Below are 22617 nucleotides of genomic sequence, written 5' to 3' on the forward strand. Positions count from 1 at the left end.
AATTACGTCACAAGAAGAGGCACAACAAGAATCGTAGATACGACCGGCTGGTATTGATTGGTTGGTGAGCGCTCTCCAGGACCGCGAGCGTCCGTACCGCGTCGCGACGTACGGTCGCTGCGTCGCTCCTCGTCGTGCACGCGAACCGAGCGAGGGCGGCATCCCCGTGAGCAGCGTCCGTGCAAGCGGGCGCTGCAATTATTTCGCACACTTCAGCCACCATGCGCACTGGTCGCCCGAAACGGACCGGGCCTTCAGACCACTCCTAGTGTCGGTGTCTGATGTGACACTACAGAGCTTGCGAGTGACCTGTGCCCAAATGACGAGAATCAGGGGACACGTGTAGAATCCCCTGGCCATGGGGCAAAGCCGGCTGGTGTGGCCAACCGCGCTCTTGGCCCTCAACTTACTACCATGGATTTTAGCTGGGTAAGTCGCTTAGTTGTTAGTCGGGGGGCCCTCCAGGACCAGCCGCACCACCATCCCTCCAGCTGCTGTCGTTACCGTCTTGCCAATCTTAACGCACCATGTCCCTTTGTGTGTTTGCGGGATTTTTCGACCTTTTCCAAACCCACTTCGACTTCGAAATGTAACAACTTGTAAGTTGGCGAAGGAGTTAACAGAAGGCGATTGGTTTGGGTCGGGTTAACAAACGGGAAGGCTCAAGGTTATCCTTTGGGCGCCCCACCTGAACGAATCGTTTCTGTTTTAATGTTTATTATTTATGTTGTACGTGTGCGTGTACCGCCACCGCGGCTTCCGAGCTTCATCGGAGCGAAGTCCCCGGAACTCGCAGTGGCGGAAGTGGCATTGTAGCAGGGTGGATCCGAGTGCGAAAAGTGCGTGATTTGCAAAGAACAACAAAGAGCCAGTGCAAGATGTTGACGATGGGTGTGGATGTTTGGGGATGGGTGCAGCGGCTGTTCCCCCCGCAAATACCCCCGGCCGCCCAGCTTCCCAGCACCGCTTCCTGGGGGGTCGATGTTTGATTTGTTTTTTTTTGTTTTTTGCAGTTCACCGGGGGGGAGCTATTTGGGCGATGTAAACGTTTCGGCCATATTGGATTCCTTCAGTGTCAGTTATGACAAAAGAGTAAGACCGAACTACGGAGGTAAGTCGAGTTTTGGCAAGTCTCTATATATTTTGATTCCAAAAATCTTTTTTCGTGTGACCTTTTTTTTTAATTTATGATTTGTTTTCGAAAGTGTTGGCGCTATTGTTATTATTATTATTTGGTGGAATGTTACCAGCGACCGACCGTCACCCGTCCGTCTGTCCCTTGACATTTGTCCGGCCGCGAGAGATCTCGAACCCAGGGGCGGAGCTTCCTGCCGAGGGTTTATTTGTAATAATCTCGGGATATCAATTTCATAATCCGGAATGGGTTTTTGCCATTTTCTTTGAACGGTTTTTTTCCAAGGCTTGGACAGTTAACTGGGTAAATTCTTTTTAGAAATAATTTCACAGACGTCATTGTTATACTGACCATAAATTTTCACAATCAAATAAAATCCAAATTTATCGATATCTATTAAAATTATTGAAGGATATTGCATTTTGCATTATAAAATTCTATGTTCAACAAATTGATTATAATAGCATTATATGAAGCTGCATAAATATTGTTAAATTTTAGATCATTAATTGAAATTGATTTACATTTATTTTTAAATCATAAAAGTTTTCAGTACTTATCATATATTAAATTAACTTCATGGAAATATATAAATTTATTTATATTTAAAATAATTTAAACTAATTTAATTTAAATCATTTATATAATTATTTATATGGAAATTATTTAAAATTTCTATTAATATAAAATAAATTAATCCTATGAAATAAAACAGCCAATATAAAATTATATTGAATTTATATTACATTAATTTTAATTTAATAAATATTTACATAAAAAATTGATATAACGAGTTTGAAAATTCTCATATATTTAGATAACGTGAATATAATTATTGAAAAAAAGAAAATATATTTAGCATTTATTGTAGTATATTGTTTCTTATTAGAATAAATGTTAATATAATTAATCTTCGAATTATTAAAATTATTTATTGAAATTTCCTAATTAATTAATAATATTTTCTTGAATTTTTTATTATATATATATATATATATATATATATATATATATATATATAAAATTGGTCAATAAAGCTATGAAAAATCAAAATATAATCGGTAATAAACGTCAGGAAACAATTAAACAAACCCCAAGCTTTATTATTATTTTATTGACGTTACTCCATTTTTATAGAACCAGATAAGAATCTATCAATCTTCCGTTACCAAGTCTGGAGTTTGTAAACACGCAAACGTCTATTTTTATTTCCTGTATCACCTGTAAAAAGTTGCGCAAACCGCCAGTTACCAACTGTCCAAGAAGCCGACCCCTCCGGATCTATCAATCGAACACCGCCGAAAGTCGTGATTTTAATTGCGGAACCACCCCCGGCGGAGCGTCACGTCTTCGGGCGGCATCTCCGAACGAGCCCCAGAGAAAAACCGCGGGACGGACGAGGCAGGGGGAGACGGACGGAGCTGGCGCGAGGGTACGGCGCTGGCGGAGCGTCCGCGAAGCGACAGGGTGGGGCTGAATCGATGCTCGCGGGAGGGTTCCGTGTGTGTGTTGCCTAGCGACGCGCACCGTTCCAGCATCTCTCCAGACCGCCACTCCGGCTGCAACCGCCGACCGGGCGCGCGGACACGGCAGGACCGGGCACCGGGCTCGCCACCACCGTCCGGCGACGGCCCCGGACACGCGGTTTCACACGCACCCACTCAGATAGATGTTCCGTACTTTTATTGTTTTATTTTTGATTTGATTCATTTGTTTGATATTGTTGAGGCGCGTGAACCTTCGGGGATTGTCATGATGTTGGGATTTTGCCCGCTGGGGTAGTTTGTTTACGGAATTTCTAAATTTGAACTGGGACACATGCGAAAACTAGGAATAAGCTCGAGTAGTAAAACTTTAAATGGACCAAAAGTTTATTTACAAATATCGGCTTTGTGATATAACGACGGTAAAAAGAAGGAACGAATTTTATGTTTCGAACTTGTAGGTATTCAAGTTGCAGAAGTTTCTTATACAATTATAAAAGTAGTTGCAAGCTTTTATGTTACTTTCGAAAAGTAAAACTTGTCCAAACCTTCACAACAATCAATTACGCCGCCAATAGGTTCTTAAGTTTCAGAGGGTGGCAGAAATACTTTTTAAAACTACTCCATTATCTTCTAAATTGTTTACATCAAAAATAATAAATGTGCATATTTGATTTATCAAGTACCGTACAGTTTTTTACGACCGAGGCAAGAAAAAAACGACCACATCTATAAAACAAGATTTTATTATGATGCCCATTCCGGTCTTGTATTATAAAAATCCAACAAAAAATCCATTTTTTATCACTATCCTGGCGAATATCTTTAAACATCCTCAATAATAAAGAGGACGTGGGTATGACTTTTATAAGAAAATATGTACAAGGATTCCAGTGTTTCCCCTCATATCCTAGATTTATGGCGGGGATTTTTTTATAACCAAATTTTATTTCGCCGGCTAATTTCTCCCTTCTGACAAAAAATGAGAGCGTCCATCCCGGCAACCGAACGACTTTTGGGGAACGAGGAATTCCGAGGATTACAGGAAAATGTGTCACAAAATATTATTATCCTTTTTCTCGTTATTGGTATTCAATAGATTATAATTAACTGAAATGTTTTCTAATAAAAGGTATTATAACTAAAAAATTAAATTTCTATGAAAAAAGACGGTTATTAAAACGGTGGTTATTAATAACATATATTATAATTATCTGATATGTTCTATTTTTATTTAACAAAACACTATATTATAACCACCTCAAAGTGATTAACATTTAAAGCCAAAATTAAATTTTTATGAAATATGATAAATATCAAAGATTACAGGAAAATGTGCTACAAAATATTTCTAGTTGGTGGTATTCGAAGGTTTATAATTATTTAAAATTTTGTTCTATTTTATAACTATTAAGAAAAATTATAATTATTTTCTGATAAATGCACTGTAACTTGAATTTTTATTTTTATATGATAACATTACAAAGTAATTAACATTTAAAGGCAAAATTAAATTTCCATGACAGTATCGAAGATTACAGTAAATCGTGCCACAAAATATTTTCATCTCTTTTTTTTTCTGGTTATTGGTACTCAAAGAATTATAATTGTCTGAAAAATTATTTTATTTTATAACTAATTAGAAAAATATAACTATTTTCTAAAAAAGCACTATGTCTAGCATTTTTATTTTTTTATAATAACTTTGCAAAATGATAAATAATTAAAGGCAAAATTAAATATCTATGAAATACGACAAGTATCAAAGATTACAAGAAAATGTGCCACAAAATATTATTGTCCAATTTTTTCAGGTTACTGGTATTCAAAAGATTACAATTATTTGAAAATTTATTTCATTTTACAACTATTAGAAAAATATAACTATTTTCTAAAAAAGCACTATAGTTACAATTTTTATTTTTATATGATAATACAGCAAAATAATAAATATATAAAGGGAAAATTAAATTTCTATGAAATATAATAAGTATCGATGATTATAGAAAAATGTGTCACAAAATATTATTCTCCTTTTTTGCTGGTTATTGGTATTCAAAGAACTATAATTATTTTATCAATATTTAGATATAATATACATAAATAATATAATATACCTATTATTTAAAACAGTTTATATTTATTTATATAGAATAACACAGTAAAGTAATTAATATTTCAGTAAAATTAATTACAAGATTATCCTTTTTTTGAGTTATTCGTATAATTTTTGTGAAAAAATCTTATTCAACTTCATAATTCAAAGCACTATAATTATAATTTTATTTTTATACAATAACACATCAAAGTGAACATTTAAAGGCGAAACGAATTTTCTATGAAATACGATTCCAGAACGTGTACCATTCTAAAGAAATTTATTTTCCTTAATTATGTTTTATGAAACATGCTTTTAATGCAAAAACATAAACAGAACTTATAATGGCCAATGTGAATGAAACCCTTGGAGTTTTTTTTATCGTCTTTGCAGCTGATTATCCAAGACGAATTTTATCATCATTGAAAAGTTCCTTATTATGAAAATTCTATACTGGAAAAACTCTTCAGCATAACATAATCTAATGACATTCATAGGCACAGTGAAAAGAAAATTATACGCATCCGCTGAATGCCATTCATATATGTATAACTTTATTCATTAGACTCATTCAGTGGGACTTTGTGGCAAAAGGCAGATTGATGTTTCTTTGCCGTCATACAAAAATAGTGATAAATTGTATTATACGAGAGAAAAAAAAACATCGAAAATCCCCAAATGATCCGGACGGATCCGGATCTCGACCGAATGTTGATGCCTGGAAATGGGTCAGCAGTTTTCGATGAAAATTCACCGGCGATTGATGCACAACGAAAGTCTTTCAAAGGGGATGATCTGCGTCAGATCAATTAGGGCTCTTTTAATGACGCAAATTGAATAATTATTTTCTATGTACTTATTAATTTTTAAGTAAAGGATCCGGGCCTTTTCAAATCCTTTAGGAACCCGTTGTATGGGAGTAAATTATGAACGATCATATCGCAAATTCGCATGAAGGACCTCGAATATAAATAATAAATTTCCTAGAAAAACATTATTTTGTACGACATGATGTATTGCGTTGCAAGGTGTTATTAGTTCAATTTAATTAATAACAATTCGGCATATCGAAAGCATAAAATCAGAATCGCGGCGTGGTTATCGCGGCACCCCCGTCGCTTTATGCCACACGGCATAATAATTGTGCGGTCACGAAAAGAAAAACGACATAAAATATTTTTAAGTCCACCCCGGTTAATTATACGTAGGTGATTTTCTCAAAAATGGCCACATTTTCCTATTTTCCCGCATTTAATTCCGGTTTTGAACAAAGTCGTTGCCGAGTTAACTTCGAAGTAATTCCGGTCTAATACTCCCTCTCATATCAAGATTCAGCGAAACCAGCATTTTCAAACGGTGAGATTTACTTTACTCCAGTCTTCAAAGTTTTAAAAGCTTGTCTTTGTGACTAACCAGCACAAATTGCTTTTACTCACTGTATTTAACACACAAAAGACACGCTATGTTTTTTTTAGATTTCTCCACCGAGCACAAGTGTTTGTAAAACGTATTGTGAATTCAACACGAAGTTTTTAACAAGGAACTACATAATAAAAAACGTCGTCGGAACTTGGGTTCTTTTAAAGCAATGCGGATAAAATTATGCGTGATCTTATTCAATTCAAAACACACACACACAAAAACACAGTCCGGTTATTAAATAAATGCGATTGACAAATAAAATCTCTTTCACCCCTCAAAAAAAAATGTTTACCGACTTGTTTTACCCCAAAGTTTATCCACGCTCGAGCACAAACATATTAGGCATAATTTTCATCCCACTTGACTTCGACAAACGGGGCCGGGTGAAAAAAAAGGCACTGTGCAAACATTGGCACCGATCCACACACAATCGATTCGAAATAAATCACCGGATTGCAGCGCGTCGTCCTGTCAATTCGCCCGTACCGAAAATCGCAACAGTTCGCGTGATTAAATATGAACTAATGTCAATTAAAGGAACATTAGGTAAATCGATATGCATGTTTTCCGTAGCAGTTGCATTAATCCAAGGTCGGAAAATTGACATTTTTATTCGTGCTGTTCACCTGCCACACACTGTTCAGATTACGATTGGTTTTCTTTGATTGGTATCCGGTTTTTTTAGTTAATTATCTGGGGTTAAAAACAATTTTGATCATTTTATTAAAATCACTACTATAGTATTATATTAAATATAATTCTTTTGTAGTTAAAAAAGTATTTCCTTGGTTTTTATTTTATTTTAAAACCGTACTTATTATAACTTCAACTCTAAGGTACAAAGATAAAGATAAAATTCAAAATACAAATTTCATATATTTCTATCTCAAGTCCTCATCAGAGAACCATTGATGTAACCCCTAATGAATTCTTAAGGTCGAAATGTTTTAAACTAAAAAATAAAGAGACGGAAGTGCATTTTTACGTACGAATTCAGGTACCACTCTCTGTAAATGTGGGAGTTAAATTCAAAATACAAATTTCTTACGTGTCAACCTCAAATGGTGATTACTTAATGTAGGTTTTTAAAATAAAATACAATAATAGTGTCTAAATATATAACCACCAATATGGAAGATAAAATTCAAAATACAACTTTCTTATATTTCTACCTCAAGTCATCCTCAAAATAAAAAAAATAATGAGAGGATTTAAAATACAAATGTCTTATGTTTCGACATTAGGTCATCAACAGAGTTCCCTTGGAATACCCTTCATGATTATCTAATATAGGGTTTTAAAATTAAATAAAACAAAAACAATGATATTTTGGAGATAAAATTGAAAATTAAATCTCTTATGTTTCCCCCTCAAGTCATTATCAGAGTACTCTTGATGTAACCCCTAATAAAGACTTAAGGGCAAAATATGTAAGGTTTTAAAATAAAATAAAATACCATTCTATGTTAATGTGGGAGTTAAATTCAAAATACAAATTTCTTATGTTTCGGTGTTAGGTGATCAACAGACTACTTTTGGTGTACCCTTGATGATTACCTAATCTAGGGTTTTAAAATAAAATAAAACAACGGCAGTTCGAAATATACGGAGTTTTTAAATAAAGTAAAACAATAGGATAGCATATTCAAAAAACCAAATATTTATATAATTGTATGTAATAAAAAATACATTCAATAAAATTGATCCTCGAAGGTTCAACATTCGATTAAACTGTAAATCAAGACGATTTTCGCGTGTGTGCCACGGTCCTCCGCATCGCGCATTGCAGTGACGGAGTGTACCGCCACCTCTGACGTGGTGTGATGGTGGGTTTCAGGTCCGCCGGTGGTAGTTGGCGTCACCATGTACGTGCTCAGCATCAGCTCCCTCTCCGAGGTCAAAATGGTACAGACACGACACCATTTCTCAATAAAAAAAACTGATACTCTTTATATTTATCACACACTGAGCGTGTTTTTCATTATAATTTTGATTGATTTATTTTTTGTTCGTACGTTTAATTTTTGGTTTCAGTTTTAGACGCATTTGGTTCTTGTGGTTTGTTCATTACTGCATCCCGTCGGCGTACACTGCTATTGCCAGCCTGTTCTTGTTCTGTGATTAGAGAATTTGGGTAGTCCCACGCGAGATCGATCGGCCGTTCAATCATCTAGGAAAATATGACCGTAATATTTACACGTTTTTTATTTTTTATCCGGCAGGGAGCTAAAATGTTTTTTAATTTTACGTTTTGTCATTGATGGTATTTACTTTTTTTTTCAATGCAGCAAAATTTAATGGAATTTTAACATTCAGTTCGTCGCTGTGAACGTAACTTTTAAATATTTATTAAAACCATTTTTTGTTTGTACATGACAAACTGAAGCCTCAATGAATTATGATGGAAAATTTAAATTTTTCAGGTCAAACAATTCACATTTCAGGAACAAACACGAAAATATTAACTCGTATTTTCCTAGCTAGCCAGGGGACTTGTACAAAAATAAAATATATACAATGCGTACACTAAAAAGTGCTCGTCGTTTAGTATCCGTCGTGCCCGTTCCCGTGTTGTGCGCTTGGCGGCCTGGGGAAGGACAGTAAAAAATTACTCGGTTTAGTTTAGCCTAGGTTTAACATGAACAACGCTAGGTTTCCCTATAAAATTAAAGTTAGGTTTAATTATGATTTATCGAATGGTCCCCGATCGTTTCCGAAGATTTTCCTAGTTTAGTTGTCGCGTTTTACTAAACGTGCCGTTTTTTGTTGTGCCGTCAGTTTTACTGTCACTGTTTTTTAGAAGTTGTGGCAAAGCAATGTTTGCACATTTGCAGGACATAAACGCAATCAGTTCATTAGTCGTGGAACAAAAGAGGTTTATTTCCTGTATCTGTTTTGCTTTTGAAAAAATATTAAAAAAAATTCGAGTGTGCATTAAAAATTTTCGGAAATGAACTGGGCTATTGTTGGTTGGCTTGCAGGCCCCCCCGTCGATGTCGGAGTTACAATGTATGTGCTGAGCATCAGCTCGCTGTCCGAGGTCCAGATGGTATCTATCTCTAATCTCGCCGCAACCGGATATTTATTTACATTACATAGTTTTGTGTTTCTCATGTCCCGTTCCCCGGTTTGCGGGCAGCACCTCCCAACCCGAACCCAATCTGGAACAACTCTAACCAACGATCGGTTCACACGTGAAAGTTTTTCTTATATGTGTCTGTTTTATTTTTTATGTTATTATTGATTGTTCGAAGGAAAACTTTAAAATGTGAACACGATTTTACAAATAATTTTACTAGTCTTAACCTTGTGTTCTTTGTTTCTTTGATTAAGTAGAAGTTATCTTCAGTTTCCTGTTAACTTAGATACGTAAATTTTCTCCTCAACGTCGTGGCAACGTCGACGGAAGTTGGATTCAGAGGGGCGGTGGTTGTGGGGGGCGCACGTTCCCCGGTCCAGTAGTAGCGAGGCGGGCGCTGATCGCCCCCTCGAATCCGCGTTGTTTTTTTACCCGTTTACGCGTAACGTTATGCGTCGCAGCAGGCGGGCAGGCCTAGGGCACCCACAGAGTGTTGATTTGGTTTTCATGCCGCCGCCACCCAACCCAGCAACGACTGATGCTATTTTATCCGTTGCGATGAAAATGAGAGCGAATGAAACTGTTTCGGATACCAAAAAAAAAAAAACAAACAAACGCAAAGTAAAAAAATCTCATAAAAAATACACAAAAAATGAATGGAGGGTATTTGTGCATTGCGACACTCACCAAAGGACTGTTTGCGGTTGCAGGCCCGCCCGTGGACGTCGGCGTCACCATGTACGTGCTCAGTATCAGCTCCGTCTCCGAAGTTTTGATGGTACATATCCCCAAAAAAGCAACCCGTTCGACCGCCACCCTCTGTGGCGGAGTCTGTGTCTGTTGAGTATTCGCATACCCGTACACTATATATTGTCTGTTTTTTCAGTATTATTTTCTCGTGTGTGTATATCGTACTATATATTATATTGACTTACTTGATCGTATTGTTTTGATTATATATTATAACGTGCATCTCTTTTACTTACTATACCTGTATATTCAGAACACTGTATCACACTGCATCACTAGCAGCGTTTCGGCCGTTTTACAGGTGCTGGACACGTTCGTTGTCTGACCGATTTGGTGTTCAGGCTTACCCTCAAATGTGCATGTTTATTTAGTTGAGTATTCAAAATTATTTTTTTCAAAAACAATGTCTTCAAACGTTTATTTTGGTACTGAATTTGAAGGTATTGCTTGAAACCTGTTATTTTATTTTGATATAGACTGTTTCCAAATTAATTTTCAGCATAAGGTTTCCAAAGCAATATTTTCAATTGTTCCAGTAAGTCGAAGTACTAAATTTGAAGACGTTGGAAAAAATCAATTGTTTTGCTTAATTGTAATACTGTGTCCAAATTAATTTACAAAGTGCTAATACCAAAACATTCTATTTATTTTTTACAGTACCCGATTTTTGGCAAAGTACTGAAAACGTTGGTTAAAAAATTGCTTTATTGTAATATTGTTTACAAATTCATTTTCAAGGTGCTTTTACCAAAACAATGTCTTTAAACGTTTTAATAATATTTCACGCAGTACATCATTTTCCTGAAGCAGTACTGAAAACGTTGGTTAAAAGCAATTGTATTGTTATATTGTATTACAATTTCCAAACTAATTTTCAACGTATTTTTACCGAAATAATGTCTTCAAACCTGTCATTAATATTTTATAGAGTACCTCAAATTTTTCTCAAACTAAGTAGAAGTCGATGGGGTTGTTTTAATGTAATATTGTTCAGAAATTCATTTTCAAGAAACTCCTACCAAGACAATGTTTTCGAACGTTCAAATAATATTTCACGCAGTACTGAAAAAGTTGCTTGAAAATAGTTTTATTGATTTTATTGAAATACAGTTCCCTAATTAACTTTCAACACATTCCCACCAAAAGTATTGAATCCTTTTATATTTACTAAAACGTATATTAGCTACAACTGTAAATTTAATATAAAACAATAATTAATAATATTGTTTTTTAGATATTTTATTGCAATATTTCCAACTCGTAAACTGTTGCTCAATATTTGATATAATAAGTTAGATCTTTTAACATCACGTTATTCATTAGTTAGCAATTTGAATATTTCAGAAAGTAGTTACCAAATTCAAATCACTACTTAAATTTGTAATGAGTACTGGGATTGATAATTGGAAATAAGAGATTGATAAATTGGAAACAACAAATTGAATTCTAATAAAGTATTAATGAGGTAACAGGTATTGAATACATTTTCATTCGATGAAAAAATATGTGATGTTGATTAAAACTAGGCATATGGACGGTAAGTATGGACGTCGATCAGTTACCACGAGCCGCTCGCGAGAGCGGTGAGAGTCCTGCGAAACGGCCTTAACAGCTGCAACTTACTTTATACATACTGTAAACAAGTATCTATCTGTCTGTCGTACGTACGTGTGTTGTTGCAACCAGCAGTCATGCAGTCATGCCAGTCATGGTCTTGTACAATGACGATTATATTTGACCTTTATCCGGGGCAGCCGGTTCCGGAGATGAGAATGTCTGTCTGTATGTGTGTCGCAGTCTTGAATACTTGGACTGTGTGCATGGCCTCTTCTCAGTCTGTTGTTGCCAGCAGCCAGCTTTAGTCGTATACAAAAAACAACTACAAAATAACAAGCCGAAAATGTCGCCCGGGCGTTAATAAAATAAATGACCAACAAAAATTGTCATATATTTATAATAAAGAGGCGGGTACGATCCCCGAGGGACGGGCCCTAGACCCCCCGATGGAAACCAAATCAAGGTTTAAGGTCACTTCAGGACGTGACCCTGGCCTGCCCCCTTCCGCCAGCTCTGTTGAGCGCGCGACTTCTCCCGTATTACGATTACCCCCCAATACCCCATTACTCGCCCGTTACCAATCCGCCATCCCAAACCCTCACATTGCACTAGGAACGCAGATAAGTAACTGCCTGAGTGTCGGCATGTTGCATGTTAGTACCGTTTACTACAACAATCCTCACTTAATCCCGGAGATGTACTGCCAATGGATGGTACTCAGTTTATTTCCAATTTCATTCAGTACCAAAGTTATAGGCAAGAACGTGTAACTAGTTGGTTCTAATTCTGTGTAGTTAGATTTATTGTCATTTATTTCAAACATTCTAGGCTATAACTTTACTGTAAGAGAAATTTTTGACTTTACTCCATCGAGTACATCTCCGTAAAATCCCAAAGTACCTAAACCAATCCCATCCCAGTTTAATCTGAGAGTACAATTAGGCCAGTCGTATGAATTTGAGCCCAGATTAAAAGGCTCACTTTACAAACGAAATTCCAAGGTTCCTTAAACTTAGATTATATTATAGTTAATTTTAATTAGTTGCATGTACCTCTCGGTCCCGATTTAGTATAACTTGAGCCCTGAACTATTCCAGACTGGCTCGTGCCCCCTTTTTTAGATGGTACTGGATTACCCTGTCCAAGTTTAATACGCAGTTTTTTCAACGTTTTTAAGCTTCGTTACTATTAAGGAAGTCGAATTAAATATCAAATTTCAAAAGTTGAAAGTTGAAATTTGATAAGTAATTTTTTTTATTCAGGTAGGCCAAGTTTAGTTATTTTACTGTGTGTTTTTTTCAAGGACATCTTAATGTTGTTCGATTTTAGGTCATATCTTCACCCCATTTTTATCAACTATAATCTAATCCTGTTTAAAGCAACCTTGGGGTAAACGCGGAAAATGGGGTAAAAACGCATTTCTATTATCATTCTCACTCATGATTTATTATTCCTCAGAATGTGCGATAAATCATTTTGAAATTATTTAGGTTATATTAATTTTTTTCCTTGAGAAGGGGAACTCGACTTCAATCAAGTGCCCTAAACTCGAGTGCCAGTCTCTCCCCTAAATATTCAAGTTAACGATGTACACATCTTTAATTTTATGCCCTGAACAACTTAATTCGATTTTCAAGATTATAATCTCACCCTTAAATAACAAATTATTAATTCCAATTTTCTTAATGAAAGTTAATTAAATACACCATTTTGAAAAATTTTAAGTAATTACTGTAAAACATGAGTGAAAATTTTGTAATCTAATTCCAAAAGTGGGCATAAAAGTAATACGAAATTTTATAGTTACATTAAATCAGTAATGTCTGTGGAGTGTCACAAGATCTGTTACACATTTTTGGAATGTTTTAGACTTTGAAATCATTTATTTACTTTAACAGTCTTAAGCAGAAATTGGCAATTCATACATTTCGGAGTTAAATCTATGTCGTGACACTCCGTAAGAAAGAAGATTACGAAAAGATCCCCCAAAACTCGTATGGCGTGGCCCTTTAATCGTGCATTTGGCACGGTACAGAGCAGCGTTTTCGGCCGCACGGAAGAGAAAACGCGTACCCGACGTGGAAGTCGCAGTGCGCTTCTGGCTTGAGGCCAAACCCAAGAGCGGCGCAGAGCAGGAGCAGTCGAGCACCGCCCCACGAAGCACCGTGCCACAGCCACTGCTGCAGAGCCGCCACACTCTGTAAACTGTCTCTCACTAAAGCCGAGTTCAGAGCACCTCTTTGTACCCACCACTATTTAGACGCGGATGGACAAAAATATCTCTTTCGATGGAAGATCCCGGACTTAAGCAAAATTCATTCATGCCACACACAATTGGAAATTTTTTGCGCAGCAAATTAATGCTTCCGTATGTCGGAGCAACACACGATAGAAAATTTATGTGCCATTCGTGTCTATCCCCCGAACAAAAATTTCAAAGCCTCGTACAACAAGCAGCCAGTTCAGACTGGCCGCCCTCCCCCCATTCTGGCCGGATTTTGCATGCTGACGCGTCCACACGGCTTCCCAGTGCATTATGAAACATTACGTACTGTTAATTATGGCGTAGCGGTCATAGTCATTGCATGCATGCCGGAACGGCCGTATTCAAGCCGCCAATCACGACCTCATTAAACTAGATGAACGTGCAAATCAACTATGAACTATGCCCGCTAATGACACGTCTTGCATTAGTCAAGGTGTCGCCAATCGATTCGGCCGGCACCCTCCCGGTTGATTTGCACGTGCACAATCGAAAACCTCGATATCATATAGTACGTAAATGAGCTAGTACCGGGTGGTGGTCTTGTCTAATTTGGTGGTGATCTTTCCGCGAAACAGGACTTCACACTGGACTTCTATTTCCGACAATTCTGGACCGATCCACGGCTGGCGTTCCGTAAACGGCCCGGCGTCGAGACGCTGAGCGTCGGATCGGAGTTCATCAAGAACATCTGGGTGCCGGATACGTTCTTCGTCAACGAGAAACAGTCCTCCTTTCACATCGCCACCACACTGAACGAATTCATTCGCATCCATCATTCCGGATCGATCACTCGCAGCATCCGGTGAGTATAAATCATTTCTTCTAATAACTAAATATGTTTTACTTGAAAATTTTGAATTTAACAGAATATTTTTAACAGAAAGTAATATTCTTCAAAAGTTACAATATTTTCATAAATTTAAAGCTTTTCAATTTTTTCATTAGTTTCTACAAAGAATTTTGGTATTTATATCTTTTAACTTTAAATATATTATTTTATGATAACTATAATATTCTAAATTGACTAGAATTGATGATATGAAACAGCAAAATTAAAAATTTAGAAGATTGATTGATTAAAAAAAAAAAATTAATAAATTGTCAAACATTAGAAATTCTTTTATCCATCTATCAATACCAAAAATTGTAAATAAAATAATTTTTTGATACTGCTCACAAATCTTAATTAAAATATTATCAATTTACGACAAAAATTTAATCACATTAGTATTTTAAAACTTTAAAATTTTACAAATTATTCTTATTAATCCTCGAATTGGGTACAATAATTTTAGTAAAAAGTAAAATTCAATAAAATTTATATTATTATTAAAAGCTTGGAACTCTAAATTTTTGATTAGTTTCCTCAATACTTTTGGTACCTCTTAATTAAAATATTGTATAATAACCATAAAATTCTAAATTTGTGAGAATTAATCAATGATGAAACAATAGTATTAAATAATTAATTAAAATTAAAATCCAAAAATTTTGAAAAAAATAATTACGAACTTTAAAAAGCTTAAAAGCAAGTATTTAATAATTTTGAAAATTTTACAAATTATTTTTATTTATCTTCGGATTAGATACAATGATATTTTGTAAAAGGTTAAATTGAGTAAAAACTCAAAATATTGTTCTTTGTAATAACCATAAAATTCTAAATTGGTTATAATATATAACTTAAAACAATAACGTTTTAAAATTAAGAAATATTGTTTATAAAAATTTTGAAAAAAAAAAAAAAAAATTAAAAATTGTAAAAAGCTCCAAGCTTTTAATAATTCTATAAACTTTACAAATTATTTTTATTCATCCTCAGATTTTATACAATGATATTTTTTCAAAAAATAAAATTTAAATTTTATCAAAAGCTTTTTAAAATTGTTTATTTTTCACAACACTTTTGGTATTACTGATAACCCTTAACTTAAATTTTGTTGTTTTTTGATAATACAATTCAGAATTGGTTAGAAATGATTTAAAAAAAACATTTTAAAATTATCAGCAGTACCAAAAATTTTAGATATTAAATAAATAAAAATTTTAAATTACTTCAAACTTTTAATAATTACTAAAAGTTTAAAAAGTATTTTTATTCGTCTTCGAATTGGACACAACGTTATTTTTAAATTTGATAGTACCACAAATTTTAAAGAAAAATAATTAAAAAGCGTCAAACTTTAGAGAGTTTTAGAATTTTAGAAATTCTTTTTATTTATCTCTAAACTGGAGAGATAAATGGTTTTTACTGAAAATATATCCTCTAAAATGTTCAATATTATAAAAACTTGGAGCTTTCTAAAATTTTTGTGTAATTGAAATATGAATATAATACTTTTAGCAAATGTAGACTAAATGTATAAAGTATACTTAATTGCAGTAACAGATCTTAGTTTTGCCATTAAATTTTCTGTATAAACTTGATGTGTAAGCATTTAAAATAAACCATATAGAAATCTCTGAAATTTGAGGTCTAAGACATATCAAAAACACAATAAATCACTTTAGGGAAGTTTTGTCCTAAATAGTTCAATGTCAAAGATATATTAAATGGCCCTCTCACATTACACACCCCGTAGATTTCATGTGATAAAAATTTAACATTCGCAATCAAAAAATCAATTCACTTCCACAAAAAAATGTAAACACAGAAATCAAATTGTTGAACATGGCCTTTTAATTATATGCATTTAAAAAATGACGATAAGAAAGTTTTTGCCGGCATGAAAAGTTGTACATTAATTCGTGTGTTTTAGGTCTAATTGCGATTTGGCATGAGAAAGACTACTCGAAATTTAACCGCATATAATTAAATAACTTGAGTATGCAATTTTTAGTCGAGTGTTGGAATGTTAATTTTCCGAAACAAAGAAAATGTCTTTATGCAAATTAAATGGATCCTTCAACTCAACCCTATTGATTTATGCCAACAAGCGAGTCTAGCACATTTAAACCACAATGGGCAAAATTGGCGAAAAACAAAACAACCGCCACATTAAATTTATCATAAAGTTTGTACGGTAAACTTTGTCGTTCGGCCAGATAACAAGATGACAGTGACACACACGTAATAATGTGCAATAAAGTTTCTAAAACTGTAACATGGTAAAGCATCTTGATAAACGGCCCAGTCTCATACTGCATTACAGTGGCAAAAACACAATTTCCTCAAGAACACATGCACACAAACTCATGCGATCGTGGTGCGATCGTAATAATTTCCCGCTGCGATTTCGATTCCTAATCTATAAATGGAAGTAAATGATCCGTCTGATTGGAAACAGACAAAAGGAAATGGATAAAAAGTGCCGTAATAATGTCGTAATTTGTCTTAGTGAGCGGGCCTTAAGCGATCGAATGAAAGTGATGTATTCTAATTAATTCGCTCCTGGTTTCCTGTAAAGAGGAACGATAATGGCATCCCCCTAGAAAAACAATGCGATTGATTTTTCTTTTTGCTTTTATTTTGACCCTGGTCGGGGTTCAAATAAAATTAATCTCGGCACATTTTTATCGCCGATTGTGTTTTTCTTGTTTGAACGTTTTCGGTGTGTCTAAATTTAAATTTATTGATATCAAATATACTTATTGGATTGTTGATTTAGTAAAAGCTCTCTTTTCTAGTTATATTTTATTGATGGATTCCGGTTTAAAATAGAACCTGTGTAATGGTTTGGGACGAAAACCTAAGTCGATATAAATTAATGCTCAACATGCTTTTTCTGAATATATTATGCAGAATATTATAAGTATATTTACTGTGACTAAGACATTTGATTTAAATATGTTAATAAATTCTATAGGTAAAGTAACGTGAATAAAATTGTTGGGTTTGTCATTAATTAATTAAAGGTCATTTTATATATTTAAAATCTATTTACGTATTTTATTGTGTTCAGGCATTTTTTCTTTTATAACCGTAATACATTTTTTATAGACTTTTAACTATATATCACAATTACTGCCTTTAAAATCCGTATGCATATTGGAACGTCCGGAATAAATAAGTGGATTTTATTAATTCACTCACGTTCAACCCACATAAGAATTTATAAAGATTTTTTAACGATTTTCGCGATAAATATCAGTTATTATTAAAATTCCGTTAAGGTAAACGATCAGTTATTCAATTAACTTGAATAAATAAGCAGGGGATTTATTCATATTTTTATTAATGTGTTTTTAGATGTACACAAGGTGAAAATTACAATTTTTATTCATTAAATATATCTGATATTAAACATATTTTAAATATATTATTCTGCATAACATGAAAAATTTTAACTGAATTAGCATATTTCAATTAAGATTCTTTATGTTCTATACACAACTGAAAAAAAGTTTAAAATATGGAAAGAGTTTCCCATTTGGGCCATTGAACTATATATTGAAAACAACAAGATTGATTAAAATATATATTTCGTTAGTTACAGCTGTATAAACTCAATATAAACTCTTTTTGCCGATTTTCAGTCACCTTACGCATTTGAATAAACTTTAAATTTTTAATCGATAGTTTCTATAATTTCAGTGAATCTTTTAATAATTTTAAAAATTATACAAATTATTTTTATTTATCCTCGGGTTTGACAAAATTTTTAATGTTCTCAAAAGTTTCGTAACTCTATTATACATTATAATTAAAAAATTAATTTTGTTATATTATAACCATAAAATTCTAAATTGGTAAGAATTGATGATTTAAAACTGTAATACTTTAAAATTAAAATATATCAGCAGTAAAAAAGATTTTTAACAAAATGATTAAAAATTTTATATAGCTCCAAGCTTTTAATAAATTTGAAAATTTTACAAATTAATTTTATTTATCCCCGGATTAGACACAATGATATTATTCTGTAAAAAGAAAAATTGTCTAAAATTTCTTTAAAAACTTTTATACATTGTTCTTAACCTTAAAATATTATTTTTTTATTATAACCATAAAATTCTAAATTGGTTATACTATAATATATAACTTGAAACAATAATATTTTAAAATTAAGATGTATCAGTTATATCAATAAATATAAAAAGCTTCAAACTTTTAATATTTTTATAAATTTTACAAACTATTTTTTTCATCCTCAGATTCGGTAAAATGATAATTTTTGAAAAAAGAAAAATTTAAATATTATCCAAAGCATTTTAAAAATTTTGCTTATTTTTCGCAACACTTTTGGTACTACTGAGTGTATTTAACTTTAAGATATTATTGTTTCCCGATAATAAAATTCTGAATTGTTAGAATTGATTTAAAATTAAGAGATATCAAGAGTACCAAAAATTTTTGAAATAAAAAAATTAAAAATTTAAAATGCTCCAAGTTTTTAATAATTTTGAAAAGTTTAGAAATTATTTTAAAAAAATAGCATGGTAAATTTAAGAGATTTCTAAAATTTTGAATAAAATATTTAAAAATTTTAAAAAGTTCCTACTAGTCAGTTTAAATTTCATGAAATTTTTGACGTTTTTCAGCTACTCCCAGTTTTAGAGCAAGTTTTTAATTTTTAATCTCTTCAATTCTAAGCTTTGATATGATGAAACTATTGTTTGTTTAAACAGCTTTTACGTTTTCTCTTGATCACATCTTCTAAATATAATATTTTAATTATATGTTGCAACTTTGTTCTTTGACCACCATTGTTTTTATAAAGCGAATATACTATCCTAAAAATTTCAATAAATTGGTTCTCATATTTTACGCAGTTTTTATTATTGAAAAATATGGAGATTTATCAACAAACTTATATTCTAATTCAATATTTTCACCCAAAATTTTAATTTTTTTCTCCGATATCGATCTGCTTGTTTGTAACTGAATTTATTCAGTACATCATAATATAATTTATTTGTTATTAAAAAATAAAAAAATAGAGGAAGTGACTGAAAATAGTGAAATTTCCAAGAGTGTCTCATGTAAATTTATACAATATATCTTATGATTGTTACAGATTAACGATTACAGCATCATGTCCAATGAATCTTCAATATTTCCCAATGGACCGACAGCTTTGTCACATTGAAATCGAAAGTTGTAAGTACTAGATCAGATACAATTTTACTACTAACTAATGTAAAATACTGTGATATATTATAAATATCTAAGTACGTAGAAAAAAAAGTATTAGCTCATAAGAACATCAAAAGATACCTGTGTTTGCATTGTGCTTTTGTGACAACACCCATGCCAGTGTGAAACTCTGCACTTATATTATTATATCATCACTGTGACAAATTGGACGACCAATTTTCACATGCTTCAGTGTGACGTCACTGTTTGAATATTTTACTGAAAAATAAAACATACTTGTGACTGAGTTGGAAAATACAGAAACCCAGTGATAATTTTTGCTTTTACGTTTTATCTTTCTCTTTTACGGAAAACATGTGTATATGGCTTGAGGGGAATACACACAGCACTCTCTATACACAGATAGCTCTTGATACGGGCTCAAATCACGCAACAGATCCCGGGAAACAGTGAATCAATGAAATCGCATTCAACAATTTAAAATTCTCTATTTGCATCCCGACGTTAACTTTCAGTCGTTGATTTCATTAGATGCCCTTTCTTTATGCGACGTTCCCGGGATCCCGCAGTCGCAATCCCGAATGTGTTTGCGTTTGTCGAACGGAAGGAGGAAAATGTCATCGTTCCGGTGGCCTGCGGAAAAGGTCGGGAAATTCTAAGGTTTACGACCTGTGATATTTTCTGGATCAATTAGCCGTCGAACCTTGCTTGCCGTCACGATTTTTACCATTCCAGGTAAGGGATCGCAATCCCTTCGTTCAGTAATCCGGAAACTTTTTTATGGAATTTACTTCCCTCCCTTCGGCAATCCGTTGATGAATATTTGTTTTTGATTGTTTACTACTTATTATTATTATTATTATTATTTCTGTTGATTCGACTTGTTTGTTGTCGTTGGTTTGTACGGTCTCCTTCTCTAATACAGCATCCGCGGAAGGAGCAGCAATTTCTGACCAAAACAAAATAAATGGGCTGACAAAAATCTAATTAAAAAACAAAACAACAAAAATCGGAATGAGAATAAAACTGAAAGCCCGTGAGCAATGAACAGCAAATACGGCCCTGCTCACGTGCTCGATGGCCCAGCACCCGGACTCACCTGGACCGGAACCACAAAAGCTCGCACGAGAAAATCAAAGACGGGACATGAGGTGATCCAGGTACGGGTCGCTCCGCACAGAAACGGAACGGTCCCGTTGCCCAGGTCGCCGTCTCTAATTTTTTGCGACTGACTGTTTTATTTAGTTAATTGTCCCGACTGGTACCGGCCGGCAGGCACCCAGCATGCCCACCTGCATGACCCAGTTCATCCCACGTGTTCTGTACTCCCCCGTCGACACGTTGCCCCATCATTTTCGCCAGTCAAATCGAATCAGATTTATTCACCATTTAATCAAATTCTAAGTAAAGTACATTTTAAATAACTGCAGTTGTCAAAATAATAAAAAAATGTACTGATTCGATTGGAAACTTTGAACTTGAAAAATCTGTCTTTATCCACGAAGAATTGAACATTTTCATAAATCAATCAAATCCTGTTATTACCTAATTTAGACAAAACATGTAATTGCAGTCTCGCATGGAGACAAGGAAAATCGCGACATGAAATTCTATTTTATGTATTAATGTAAATTTTATTCTTCCATGCCATTTAATATTCAGCCATTACTTAACATTTTCGTTCTTTATACTGTAAATACAGTAATCTCACAAGTTATATCGATAAAATATGCATCACACAATGTATTAAATATGACACACATCCTTTACAATAAATTATTCACTAATCCACACAGTCACCAGCTGAAAGTGAGCATCATGTATCTTAATCTCACCCCACACCGTATTTTTGCACATTTGCACTCTTCCCTAACCATTCTATCGAATTGCTTTTCACTTGCTTGCGCTTAAATCGCTTCATGTCTTTCGTTTTTCTTTTTTTTTTTTATTTTGGTAATTCATGTATTTTTTATGACCGTAGATCTTAGATAAGTTTCGTAGTGCCAAAAAAAAAGACATAATTAAATTGAGGCAGGGGAACGTACAACATAAATGTGGTGTTTTCGGGATGAGGAGTTTTAGTGCCATTGGCAGCCAGACCATCAAGGTGTTGGTCGTAATAACCGTAATTACTGGTTGATCGAGTTAAGAAGAAAGTGACATAAGGGTACGTGGAATTGTCTGATCCGCATTAGGACGGTTATGTTGTGCGTTCCGAGCCGCCCCCTCTATCTCTCCCACCCCACGAGACGAAGTTTTGCGATAACCGAGGGCTGTTTTTTCTGCTGGTTGTCGCAAGCTGCGGGTCCAAGATGTCGAATGACCTCCTTTGTCTGTTCTGGCGGCCGGTTTCAGTCGGTTACACGATGCGAGATATCCGATATAAGTGGAATTCCGGTTTAAAGAGCGTCGGTATTAGCAGCGAAGTGGAGCTGCCCCAGTTCCGGGTGCTTGGACACAGGCAAAGGCAGACCGTTATTAACCTGACAACAGGTAATGTTCGTTGATGCTGATTTTTTACATACGTTCGATTTCTGAAGGGGTTTTTGCTCAGGACGTTACCACCAAGAAGTTCAAAGTTCTTTCGAAGATTAGCTTCACATTGGCAACTTCAAAAGTCTGGCCAGGTCTTTTAGATTTGTCCCAAAATATAGTCAGCATTTTTATTCAACCATTATAAAATGGTGAAAGGTCAATCGCTTCATTAATCTTTAATAACTTGACATGTAAATGTGGTCTTAATATAAATAGTTCAAAATGCATACATCCATTGCCTTGAACTTGTACAA

At 34.0% G+C, this 22617-nt stretch overlaps 1 protein-coding gene across 8 annotated transcripts in view; it reads left to right on the plus strand.

The window, feature by feature from the left end:
* The first annotated feature begins 298 nt into the window (after positions 1-298).
* Positions 299-22617, plus strand: part of LOC109599396 (gamma-aminobutyric acid receptor subunit beta) — a 37084-nt gene continuing 14765 nt past the window's right edge. For 4 of the 8 annotated variants that reach the window (XM_049962569.1, XM_049962573.1, XM_049962567.1 and 1 more), the window contains exons 1-5: positions 299-429; positions 1014-1111; positions 9911-9996; positions 14367-14593; positions 19749-19831. In XM_049962569.1, coding sequence (XP_049818526.1) covers positions 359-429; positions 1014-1111; positions 9911-9996; positions 14367-14593; positions 19749-19831 — 565 coding nt within the window. In that variant the 5' untranslated portion in view covers positions 299-358. Of the gene's footprint in view, positions 430-1013; positions 1112-7976; positions 8045-9120; positions 9189-9910; positions 9997-14366; positions 14594-19748; positions 19832-22617 lie in introns of all 8 variants that reach the window. The other 4 variants (XM_049962570.1, XM_049962574.1, XM_049962571.1 and 1 more) reach the window with 3 other exon arrangements.

This window comes from Aethina tumida, chromosome 2 (assembly GCF_024364675.1).
Source record: "Aethina tumida isolate Nest 87 chromosome 2, icAetTumi1.1, whole genome shotgun sequence".
Lineage (NCBI taxonomy): Eukaryota > Metazoa > Arthropoda > Insecta > Coleoptera > Nitidulidae > Aethina > Aethina tumida.